The 13,404-nt window shown below is 43.4% G+C and overlaps 1 protein-coding gene across 3 annotated transcripts in view; it reads right to left on the bottom strand.

Moving 5' to 3' along the window:
• The window catches only part of POC5 (POC5 centriolar protein), a 373,162-nt gene that overhangs the window by 244,542 nt on the left and 115,216 nt on the right, over nucleotides 1-13,404 (bottom strand). For all 3 annotated transcript variants that reach the window (XM_085632288.1, XM_085632289.1, XM_085632290.1), the window contains 2 exons: nucleotides 7,037-7,230; nucleotides 1,753-1,929 (listed from right to left, as the gene is read on the bottom strand). In XM_085632288.1, the coding sequence (XP_085488414.1) occupies nucleotides 1,753-1,929; nucleotides 7,037-7,230 (371 nt within the window). The remainder of the gene's footprint in view (nucleotides 1-1,752; nucleotides 1,930-7,036; nucleotides 7,231-13,404) is intronic.

Below are 13,404 nucleotides of genomic sequence, written 5' to 3'. Positions count from 1 at the left end.
CCATATTTGCCAATGGCGTGTCATTGTATTTACCCCCACCCCTCACCCCCCACATTGGCTGTGATGCCTACCATTTGCAATAGGTCTCGCATTTACGCACGTTTAAGCTATTGGCATTGTAAATGCCAATGCCTTTTATTTAGGTTTTGGTTTTTGAAACCTAAATAAAAAGCATTGTCATTTACAATGCCACTAGCTTAAACTTGTGTAAATGCGAGACCTATTGCATTGCAAATGCTTGTTGGTATTAGCAGCAGTATGCATGTTACCAAATGATATGAGAGTCTAGTGAGCACAAGAGGGAATACACATCACCTGATGTGTTGGGAAGCAGACAGGTTGTGATGCAGCTATTGAATATGAATATTTTTGACGCATCTGGACAGAATGTTTAGTTTGTCATTTATGAAGAGGTTGCAAGTGGTAAGAAAAAATGTTTGGGCAAAGTGGCCAATTGAGGGGGGTTGAGAGGCAGCTGGTGATGGGAAGGCAGATAGGATGAAGCCAAGATTGCTGCTGTGATGAAAGAATTAGTTGAGATATGGGAGGTTAGGTTGAGTGGAGCTGCAAGATTTAGGAAGGAATCAATATAGAATTTTGAATATCATGGGCGATTAAAGTTAACTTGTAGATCTTAGAGATGGAGGAGGCAGAAACTAGATCTGAAATGGTATAAAGGAATATTGGGGCCAGTTGCACTGTAAAATTTAGAAAGGGCAATGACAGACCCGCAGAACTTAGCCTTAAGCTATGCAAAAGATAATAAAAACAATAAAATTGGGCTAACAAACATTTCTTGTTACTGTGAGAGCAGCATGACGCAATGTGTATTAATGGAGTATGAAGCAATAATGAACACTACTCTTATGATTATCCTCAACAAACAATATTACATTTGTAAGCCCACAGCATGGTAAGCAAGGCTCTCATTCTAAAGACAAACTCATCACAGTCCTCACCACCTGGTGACCCACAATGTTGAAACTGTAGAACACCCCAAAATGGCTATACCGTGCCATTATTTTGAACTCCAAAACAATTGTAAATATTAGAAGTTGTCACAATGCACTATTTGGACCACAACCCTGACTGGGGTGATCCCGGGAGATATTAGAATGCTGATGAAGTTCAAGTTCTGGAACAGAAAGCCCAACCTAGGACCTAGAAGTGTCAAGCAAGGAGTGTAATGACAATTTCCTGCTGATTAAAGCACTTCATAATGACCGACCAGGACTTGGTAAAAATAGTGTAGTTGTGGTCTCGTGGTTAGGAAAGAGAGAATAAGTCAAATGGAATACCTTTTTGCAGCAAGTTAAATGGAGCAAACAGAGTTTGCAATGTTAGTGGATTACAGAAAGTGTGATAACACAAGGCAGATTTTGCACCAAACTAAATTGCAACATTCAAATTCGCAAGCTCGAAGAACATGTATTACAGCTATTTCAGCAAAATTAGTCCAACTTAATTAGATCTAGTTTCAGCAACAGCAAACATGCAAAGTAAGGCCCTGGTTCCAGCCATACTCTTATTTCCAGACAGTACAAGGACAAATCACCTTCCACGACAAAGACAATTTCGGTGACGGATCTGGAGTTTTCAGATGCAAACAAATCCCCCAGCAGGTAGCACTAAATGAATATTTTTTATTTATGAGACACTTCATGGATGTCTTCATTAACCCACCAAAAGGACCTATTCCAGAATATTCTCTAGCAGCAAGCATTCTAACTCTAAACGATGTAAATAAATTACCTCATCTTTTCTCTTCACAGACGTTTCATAGTTCTGCAGCAAATCCTTCAGGCGGTCAATCTCGTTGCTCAGTTGCGTTACTTGGTTGGCGTGCTTTTCACTTTGTCTTCTCATTTCCTGTCTGTGTTGCTCAATGATAGTAAGTCTCCATTTGTTTAATTCAGTTATTACATTTGTCTGAAAGAGAAAACTGTATTACTGCAATATATTCATTTTGCTTGAAGAAGAAACTTGCCGATCACGACAGAAGGAAGTGTAAAAACGTGCACACCACTTCTACAGCAACTAATGCTCCGATCATGTTAGAGTTCTTTGCAACACCAGAAAGATCTAACTAAAAAACATACTTTTCCATAAACCTGTGGGATAAACTGAACACTTAACCCAAAACCTTTTCCTATTTGGATTGGCATCCATGCTCGGCTCTTCAGCCATGGCTTCCTGCCAGGCACCCTCTCTTTCTTGCTGCTCAGATACCTTCTGATTTTGAGCTAGTGTTGGATTTTAGACGAGAAGTCAGTAATGCAATTTGTTTGTTTATATTTTAGTACCAGTTTAATGGATTGTATAGTTGACCTGCTCCAAAATATTTTGTCACTCGATCTGCTGACAATTTCCGGTATTTTAACCTAGTAGCCACCACCTCTCGTCAATCGCTCCCAGACGACCTGCTTCATCGGAGGGATACCAACTAACTGTGCAAACCATGACAACCACGAAACATTCTCAGGACATAGGACAAACCGAAATAGCGAACCGTTTTAACAAGGCAGTGGATGCCGGTGACCATTGCTGTCTGTGAAGCAATTTTTAAAATTTGCAGGCCACTTTAAAGGCTGAAAGATGTGTCTCTCTCATACAGCTCCTTTAACTCAACCTGCTGTGGCAGGATACTTCCCCTTCTGCCCCCCCTCCTGCATAGTTGGGGGGGATGAGGGGAAGTCCTGGCACCATAGGTCTGTGGAGAATACAAATATATTTATTCTTCAAGTAAATACCATCGGTGTAAGTATTCTGTCTGCTGGAGTTGGGGGCAGACTAGAGGCTACTATACTTGGTGGTGGGCGGGGGGAGGAACGCGAAAAGAAAGCTTAGTCTTTCACCTAGTACGGCATTACACAGTGGTAAAGTGAAGTCTCTAATGTAGTTTGAGAATGCTTCTTCTGTATAGGCATGTGCAAAAATATATAAGTATGCTTCATAGGGTACTCAGTCTAAAATAAAGATCAGAGTTCTTACTTTAAATGCAATGTTTCACACCAATTGTACAGGAAGTCAAAACAACGCTCCATAATGGCAGTAGGGTGACCACCTCCCTCCAGATCATTATGGACACTTTCCAGTCCTGATCTTTTGTGTGACCCCAAATGCATTCCGAGTGTTGTAGTCTTGTTTTGGTTTCACTGAACTAAAGTCACTAAGCAACATGAAAACAAGGATGGAGTGAGGTGGTCACTCTAAATGGCGGGTCTTTCCATCCTCTAGCTATAGTGGGACCTTCCATTACACTTCATATGGAAGGAGCATAGGATGTATTATGAACGTTTACATGATAAAATCTAATTTAAAAAATAAAAATAAAAATATATAAAAAATGAGAACTTGCCAGTCGACCTGTAGATGTAAGCAGCCTATGTGTACAGACACAAACCTAGATGTTTATGCAGTGGTGTACCAAGGGTGCCATGGTCCATGGTTCGTGCAAGTAAGGAATAAGCCCTTCCTTGGTTAGATAGAAAAACACGAACACAATTTGGGTGCAATGGCCCCCAATATCCTGGGTGATGGCGCTACAGTACCTACTGTACTATTGATAGCAACACCCCAATGCTTTCATCACGTCAATTTGGCAAAACTTCAATGTCTAACAGAAGTATCAATAGCTCAATGTTCTTCTGTAAGAATATTCCGATTATGCTAAATGGTAAAAAGCGCCGTACTTGGCAAAATATCATTCACTATTGCACAAAACACTGCTCTGGTTAAGATTTTGCCTGAAATTAATAATAATAATTAAAATAAAGAATCATTCACATTTTTAAGGAAGACAGCAGCAAAGGTAGTTCTTTTTTAAGGCCCTTTACATCAGCCAGTGACCTATTTCATCAAAATGAACACACAAGTTATTTAATTTGCAAGCTGTTATATAATCAGCAACAGCAAACCTAAACCTTATTTCCCCCCCTCGGCACATATTACAACCGAGGTGTATGGTACGATTCTGGGCAGTGGGATTTACAGATACACTCTAAATTCTATAGAATTCCAGTAATCAGTTAAACACCTTGGAACAGGTTTTAACTGTCCAAAACCGAAATTACTGCTGGAATGCCACAGGATACTCCCTATTGCCTATTCCATGGGATATAACACACATTTAATCATCACCTGCTCTCAGGAGGGAGGGGTGAGGGGAGGGACGGGAAGAATGTTGGCAGGCATGGAGGAGCATTGCATGCTTCCCATAACTAGTTCAAGGGTCATGATGTGGACAGGGAGCCCACCAATGCAATATAACTGGATGAATTTTTTGGGCCAGTAAAATTTGGTAAATTTTTTCTGCACCCAGTAAATACGGGTACAGGAACAGCAGCCCCCTCATTCAGTGGAGCGGAATTCCACATGAAAATTCCACTCAACTGATAATCAGGGCCTTAGTATCTGCTTCATGGTTTAGGTCAATTCCAGCATTCACAATTCAGTCATTTACTTTTCTACTCAACATACTACGTCAAAACATGGGTGGTTTGGTCAGAAGCCTACATAAAATTAGAGTATGGCCAGTCATGCACATCAACTTCATTTACAACGTGGCAATAGGGGTGCCCCGTTGATAGTAATTGAGATGCTGAGCAGATTAAATTAGTAAAGGCACATTGACTGGAAGTATTGGAAAATAGTTTCTGTGGTGCAGGACTTCAGACTAGGTTCCTTTCAATGAGTCACCGTTCTCAAGCACAAAACGACCTCCCTAGATTAATATAAAGCAGACAAGTAATTAAGCTCATTGTATGAACAATTATTACATGTGTGAGGAAAGTGGTGCATTATATGAAGTGGTTTTGTGAGTTCACCTTTAAAGACACTCACAATATCAACTCATGTGTAGCTGCGATTAGGAGCAGTCAGACTTAAACAAAGGAACAAGTGTAAAGCATTTTGACGTACCAAAATAATGAAAGCCACACATCATGAAAGAAATAAGACACCAATTTATAAAAAGAAGTCTTGTTTTTATGAATTTTTAGACACCAGAAGAACAAAATCAATTGGAAGGTTCTGCAGATGTAGATTTTTAAGTGGGATGTAATTCACAGCTTTTCATTCAAAATGCAAACAAGCATTGGCAACTACACGGGTAGGGGAAACTTTGTAAAATGTTTATAAAGTTGCGTTTGGGTACTCTGGACAGTTTTGGATGACCAACTCCGGCGGTCAAGAGGTCAAGGCAGCCAGTAAGAATTTCTGGGATAGTTGTTTTATCACCAAAGCAGTCTCCAGTCCAGTTCAAGGCTTTATTGATGAACCGGAGTAGACTTCATTAGAGTGGTCCTGATGCAGGGGATAAGGGATACTGAAGATGCTTAGGATGCAGTGCAATCCATGAGAGGCTTCCCGGGGCTACTCCTCGGTCCACTGTCATGGTGAGACGACTTTGTCCATAGGAGTCGATGCCCCTCCATGTCCTCTTAGGTTTAACTGTACTACTTGTCTCTGGTCACAACAAAACCAGTGGTTTCTTTTGGTGAAGGCATGTGTCAGTCTTGGGCAACAGAACTGCACTCCAACTCTCCCAGGACTAGTGAACGCGGGTGCAACTTTTGAGCATCAGTACTTGGTCTCCCCAGTTGCAGGTTAGCGGCGATCGAGTGGTCTTCCTCAGCTTTTGTGGGATGGTGATGCAAAAAAGAAGTCAGCCAGCTAACTCCTGGGCTTCACCTGTTCTGTTTGGGGCTTGGAGCGACTTTTCCATGAGCCAGGCACCACAGGCACAGTCCCTTCTTTGCTAGCCCAAGGAGCATTAGGTGTAGCCCAGCGGTTGGTGCCGCCTCTCTTGACGGGTACAAGGAACTGTAGGGCAGTCCTTCGGTCCCCTCTCCAGTTCCAGTCCAGATGCGATCGGAGGCTGGGTGCCAGGGGGGCTGTATTTATGCCCAGAAAATTCCCTCTGCGATGCAGCGGTTACTGCTAGACCTTTCCCGCCTGATGACTACCTAGAGTGCACTATTCTGTCAACTCCCAAGATGTCAGATCCTCCCCCCACCCCTCCTTATGTGGAGCTCGGTAGTTCATCCTAGAGGCATGGCTGAGAGCTATACGCCCATGGAAAAAAAATGGTTTGGCAATTGGTCTCCCCTCTCTGTTCCCGATGCCAACCCGCCCAACTGAACAAAAGAGCACCACCTCTCGTGTGTCCACCATTTGCCCTTCAAAGGCAGCTTTCCCTTTGAAGCTCGCCTTTTGGGCTCACACCCTCTGTGACTTCTTGCCAGGGAGAGCAGACACCTTTCTCAAGTGCAGGCCTCTATTGTCCCCTTTCCTGCGAGTTGCTCACACCTCCCCCAAGGAGGGCAGAAGACTGTCTGGTGACAAGCATCAACGAATGGCCACTGGAATACCTGGGTAACCGAGTGGCAATTTTGTAAAAGTTGCATTTCCGTAAATGGTACATTAAATTACACATAGAAATCGAGTCCGGTTTGATGTAACAATTATTTTAATACCTTGAAGTACCAACTTTAGTAGTCCCATTCATTGTACTCGTCAATGGGGCTACTAGCCTTTCCACAGAAAAAAAAACAATTTGGAGGTTTCACTGTTCACACATAAAATTATTAGGACTCAATAGGCCTGCTGTAGGGATGACATATTAAAAAGGTATGTTTGGACTTGGTCATTAGCTTTAATGGCTAAATCAAGGTAAAGCTACTCTACTAGTCTGCAGAGGTGGGCAGAGACACATGCTTGACTGTCACCTCAGGCTGGCACAACAAGAACTGCAGACACGAGGTAAAAGTTAACTTACAGGCCCTGGGATACCCCTTGTGCCATATATTAGGGGTTTATTAGTAAAGTAAGTTATAGCAATTGGGTATGATCCAATCACACATTACATTTTTAAGGGTCACAACACTGGCAATGAGGTCTGGTTAGCTGGCTTCAGTGCACTTTTAAAACAGCAGCAGCACTAGTCCAAACCTTTGGGGGTGATCATGCAAAAAGATGAATTTCCTTACAACATGCAATTAGTAAGACTGTTTCTATAAACCTATTTACAGCTTACTTTAAGATTTCCACTCCAGATATCAAGTATGTCTTCAACCCGTTTCATTTTCTCATCTGGAATAGGCAACTCGGTGACTTGTACTTCACTACTCCTGTGAGAACATGATCCTTGTAGATCCGAATCCTCAGAATAAACAGGAGAAAATAGTGGCATGCCGGATTGAAAAGGCCTGTTTTCCATTATTCCTTCTTCTGAATGGAAAGAAAAGCATGAGTTATAACACTTAACTTTTTTTTAAAATAATGAAATGGGTCATGTCAGGGTCATGTCATGCAACCTCTGTGAGGCCCTACCAGAAAAGCTCCAAACTTCACCATGGCAATCTGTCAATAATAACCGGTGATTGATTTAGAAGGAATAGCTTCTTACCTGTAACTCCTGTTCTCCCATATGGACATATCCATGATAGTCATAAGACCTGAATAGTCCGCCCATGTGCAGAGACCACAGATCATTTTTTCCAATATATTTTCTTAAGTGTAGATGTTCGTCCGCAGCGTTTATAAATACACAAATTATGGAATGCAATGTTTTATCGTTTTTTTACACCATGAAAAAGGATGGAGACTGAAAAAAGCCCAAGACATAGAAAGTAACATGTATGCAAACTTTGGAAGGGACAATGGCAAGCCATTGATGTTGATTGGTAGCTTTCTTCCCATGAATTGGATAGTCCATAATTATTTTGATTGAGTGTAGAGGACTAAAAGAAGTGAAAATCTCAGCTGAGGATGTGAGGAGCAATAATGTATAAGCAGAGGATAGCGAGGACGGACTAGCCTACCAAACAAAAAGTAAGGTAAGTATCAATGAGCTTACTGTTAGATACTTTAGGCAACCAACTCCGGGCAGGAAGTCAGTAAGGGGGACCAGCAACGTACTCAAAAACTGTCACCTCATTGGAAGAAGAAACCTTTAGTAAGTTCCAGGCACTTTTATCCCTTTGCTATATGTTCCTATGGAAGTGGTCCTGAGGCATGAGATACAGGATGCTGAAGATACTAAAGGATGCTGTGGAAGCGATACGGTCGACTGAGGACTTTCTGCGGCTATTCCTCAGTCCACAAACTTGATGAGGTGATCATGGCTAAAGGGATCAACGTCCCTCGAAGTCCTTAGTCCTTTTTGTCCTCGCAGTAGAATTCCAGTCACTACTGGGCTAACAGTCGCCCAGTGTTGCGGTAACAGCCAAATCCTTTCCTGAGAACTAACTTGTCTTCTGGGCGACCAACCTGCACTAAGACAACTCGCCATGGTCCAGCAGACTTGGGTGCAACTTTGAGCATTGGGTCCTGGTCTCTGGTGCTGCATGCAGACAAGTGGCAGCGATGCTAAGATCTTGGCTACCAACTTACCCAGGCATGTTTCTTCAGCTGTTGTGGCCCTGTGCTGTGAAAAGGAAGTCAGCCAACTGACCCTTGGAGTTTCTTGCTTCAGCTCGGCTCCAGAGACTACTTCTCCATGAGCAGGACACAGCGGGCACAGTCCCTTCTTTGCTAGCCACCAGGTTCAGCAGGAGCAGTCCAAGCCATTGCAGCCTCTCTTTGGCAGTTACTCGGAGCAGCAGGCCAGTCCTCCTTCGATCCTCTTTTCCAGTCTGTCAAGAACCAAGCCCTGGGGGTGCCATCAGGGTAGGATGGATGTGGTAACCAATGAGCTATCAAGGTCCCTCCCTCCTGATGACTACTTCCTGAGAATTGTGGCACCTGGCTATCCCAGAATGCACCATTCTGCCTACTTCGAACACGGCAGAACCCCTCTTGGTGAACAGAATTTCATAGACCAAAGGGGCCCCTGGAAAACTTGTTTCCCCTCTCCTGATCGAGTGCCATCCTATCTACCTGAACAGTAGGGCAGCCCCTCTCCCAAGTGTTCCCCATTTGCTCTTCAAAGACTGCTTCTCCTTTGAAGCTCCACTTTTAGGCCAATACCTGTGTGGCTTCCTGCCTGGAGGAGGTAACATGTCCTCCCACTGCAGGCTTCTATTGTTATCTCACCTGGGAGTTGTTGATACGTCTCTATAGTAGGACAGAAGGCTGTCTGTGAGGACAGTCTGTGTGAAACCGTAAACGGGCACTAGACACCTTGGCCGACCAAAGTGGCACCTTGTAAAGTTGCACGTTGGCCACCAGTGACATTAAATTTGACTTAACCCTCAAATCAGTTTACATGCATTGATCCTTTTGATATCTTACAGTACAAACCTTAGTAATCCCACTTAGAAGTTAGCAGGGCTGAGAGATCAGCCTGTTACTCAGTACTTGCCAATGGGGCTACTAGCCTTGCTACAATAAAAACAATTGAAGGTTTTTACTGCTGGAGCATGTACAAGTACACGTTCCTCATTTTAATATACAGCACCTTGCCTTATGGCTCTATGGGCTTACCTTAGGGGTGACTCACATAAGTTAAAAAAGGGCGGACTGGATTTTGCTAGTACCTTAAATGGCAGAATTGAGTTTGCAGTTTAAATACTGCCCTTCCAGTCTGCAGTGTCAGCCTGGGAGCCATGTTTACGGTGTCTCACTCAGGGTGGCACAACAAGTGTTGCAGTCCCTGAGGGGACACTAACTTCAGGCTATGGACAGCCCTGGTACCATAGACTAGGGACTTAGAAGTACGATAGGCTATGCCAATTGGTTATATGCCAATTAAACATACATCATTTTAAAGTTCAGAGCATATGCACGGAGTCCTGATTAGCAGGGTCCAGGGCATATCAGAGTCACTACACCAGTGCCTAATAGTTAAAGTGTGGCAAAAACATGTAAAAAGCCAATTTTCTTACATTATCCATTTTAATGTATAAAAATTGCCTTCTTATTAGAATCAAGCATAAAAAACGCTCTCGTCCATACACGGGTAAAGGTGTCCTTTGCTTCCAAACTGTGCATGCTGTAACTGTCACTGTGCAGACCTGGAGAACAACTGAAGAAGATCCTGGTACACATGCCTGCCTTGGGCTTCCACAGCATTAGGTTTCTGGTCTAAAACTACTGATGCCTTTTCCTCTTCGCCGTGGCTGATAATTATCTACAGCAAATTGTGCTGGAATATTCCCCCGCCAGTTAATAGATTCATCCTTTGAAGTCTTGTATGGAGTAAGTTTGTGAAATAAATATCACCAAGATATTTTTAGGCCTTGCTTGCATACTGTAGTAAGGTACTCCCCAAAATGACTTGTACCAGGTGCCCAAGGGAAAACATTTAATCCACAGATAAGTTCTATTACTTCCTTGCTTTAGCAAAGTTTTTTTCACATAGACTAGATAGTAGCAAAAGCAAGTGGGCCATTTAGAGAAAAATGGTGGTAGGAATGCAATTGTAGACCTAAGTCTACAAAAATCCAAGGACGGTGGAAGTAGCAAACGGTGTAAAGTCTTTGTAAAAAGCATGTTAAATTACTCCGGTGCAGTTTACATACAGAAGTACATGCTTCTGGCCCACAAAATGTGCTGCCCCAATTGCCAACTGACCCATGAAAGGTACTTTTACCAATTGGCTTCAATGTCCAAGGGGACAGTAGCGTCTCAACTGGAGCACTCCCCATTCCTCCCTTTTCTGAATCACTTTTTTATCCAAGTCATGACAGGATATTTGAAGTGGAATAAACAAGTGTGATATTCTAGGAGGTTTCACTCACTGTCTTAATGACAGGTAACAACAACTTAGGGAAAACAAAATTCTTGACCGGTGCACTTAATGGCATAATAAACATGCCAAGCCTACTTTGTTTCCATTAAAGAACCTGGTGAGAGACTCTACTGGAAGATTTCAACAGCAACCGTCTTAGAAAAGCGCTTAAAAGTAAAATTGAGATTTACAGTAGAGTCTGAATCACCTTACCTTGAGCTGCATGAACAATATCTTGACCAACCAATACACAATATTAAGGTCAGGCTACTTCTTTAATAGCGCCAAGGCCCAGCCTACATCTGCTGCCATAATACCTCATTAAGGAGATATGTTGGCATCTTCCTGGGTAAAGCCCTTCTGAAAGCCATGCTGCACATCATTGAAGAGGGGTTAGAGGACTGCTTGCCTTCACAAAAGTTGGGTATTATGTAAAATGACTCATTCCTCCAGTTTCCAAACATCTTTGGTAATACCACTAAGGACTAAATGGGAATCTTTGGGGATAGGCTTTGCCCCATCACCTGTTGGCTAGAAGCAACTCTTGTGTTATAAGAGAACACCTTCCTGTGGCTGGAAAACCAAACTTTGACTACATGTGGACATAGACTGACTGGGGTTGTTAACCTTTTCCAGTGCTCGCAAAAGCCGGATATTTAGAGGGACTTCTAAAAATAAGTTGAAGAAACAAAGTATATGTGGAAGCACAAGTCAGCAGCATCCATCCTGGTTGTACTAAAAGAGGCTTTCCTCAGGAGCCTTCAAAATGAGCTAGTATTAAAGACAAAAATGCCAGACAGCTAGGGCCCACATTATGCCCCAGGGGTGCAACGGACGTTTGTGCCCGCTTTGCGTGCCCCCAGGGCCCTTTGGAATCACAAAAGGGGCCGCAGACGCTTGTGCAGCCCCTTCTATAATACTGATAGCGCTGGCGCACTTAAAGTGCCAGCGCTACCTTCAGAGGGCGTTCTCTCATTTGCATGGGGGTGTGGCCTATGCAAATGAGGGAATCCCTTTGCCTCTGCGCCCGCACCGTATTACAGACACACTGACAGTGCGGCCCCTTCAGAGCAGACCTCTGGAGGGGGGAAAAGGGGTCCTATGGACCCCCACCCTCCCAAGACATTCCCTTGCAGGCAGGTGCAGTCAAAGACTGCACCTGCCTGAAAGGGGATCTCTAATGCCCCCTCACACTGCAGGGGCTGCTGCCTGCACTGTGAAAACACGGAGTGGCTTTAAAGCAGCCGCTCTGTTTTTGACAGGAATGCGCTGCCCCCAGGGTGAGTTCACGGCTGCTGTGGGGGCAGCACATTCATGGTAATACGCCGCATTTTTATTGGTTGCACACGAGTGCAAACAATAAAAAGGCGCCTTTTTTACTTTAATACAGCCCTAGACCTAATAAGCCATTGTCCACAAATCCTACTCACTGAACCTTCTACAGGAGAAATTATGCATTTTACCAACCAACAAAGGAACTTGGCATTTAATCACCAGGTCAGAATATGTTTTAACAAAACTACTTTTTTGTCTGTATAAGACTAAGGGCCTCCTTAAGAGCAGGGTTCTAATGAAACCACCAGCATAAAATGATGCATGACCCACCTGCTGAGCTCTCCATTGCCCTGCCTTCAAAAACAGCAGAGAGCACAGTGTTTTCAAAAGTGGAGTCATTGCAGGCACTATCATTGGAACAACTGCCCTGTTAGCGGGCCGATGGCCGACATGCTGTCAAAAATGGACTAGGGCTGGAAGAAGCAGTCTGAAAATATGGAACCTTTCTAGTCATGATAGAGAGCTGCAGAAAACGTTTTTGAAAGTTGGTCTAAGCCTTTATAAAAATAAAAAAGACAACCACAGAAGACTTATAGTAGTTTTTAATTAATGAGAGATTTTTGGCATGAAGTTGAAGGCTACAGCTGGAATGCCTATTAACAGGTTAGAAATTGCAAAGCCCTTTCTGGCTACAACTTCCAGGAATAGCCCACTGATGAAGATAAAGGTTTGGTCTGAATTAAACTACACACCTTTATCTGTCCAAGGTTACTCTAGAAAAAGCAGTCACGACTTTCAGCAAAAAGGCTGCAATCGTCCTCAACACCACTTTATCTGGGAAAGAGGTAGTGTAAGATTGCTGCACCAAGAGAGCTTGGAGTTCAATCATGCGACCAGCCTCGGTTACCGTTACAAAGAACACAGTCTTCAGAATGAGTGGACATCTGTGCATTGGTTCGAAGGGAGTCTACATGTCGGAATGGAGGCCCAAATTGAGGCACCACTGTGGGAGGAAACAAATGAGTCAAACCTTTAAGAAACCTTATCACAACAGGCTATTTGAACAAGGGTGGTTGGTCCAGCAAATGAAAAAGAGGCTGAAAGGGCCAACAAATAACCTTTACTGGCCCTCACTGCAAGTCATTGCTGGGCCAGAGATAAAACAAACAAGGCATCTGTAAGGGATCTGTATTAAGAGTTGCACACCAGGCTATGAATTTTTCTCAGAGCTCAGTGCAGTCAGACTTTGCAGAGGGCTGCCTTGCAGAAACCATGACATGCAAACTTTTGGCAGGAAGATCAAATGCAATCCACTGCCACTGCTCAATCTCCATACATAGAGATGAAGATGTGCATATTAGGATGCAGGACCTTGCCCTACTGCTGCGACAGGAAATCCTCCAGAAGTGTAGCCTGATCGGAGGACAGATGCTCTTGCCCAGAAGTTCTTGGCACAC

Source organism: Triturus cristatus, chromosome 2_1 (assembly GCF_964204655.1).
Source record: "Triturus cristatus chromosome 2_1, aTriCri1.1, whole genome shotgun sequence".
Classification (NCBI taxonomy): Eukaryota; Metazoa; Chordata; class Amphibia; order Caudata; family Salamandridae; genus Triturus; species Triturus cristatus.
Note: the sequence above shows the minus strand (reverse complement) of the source record. Positions and strands in the feature narration are given on the sequence as shown.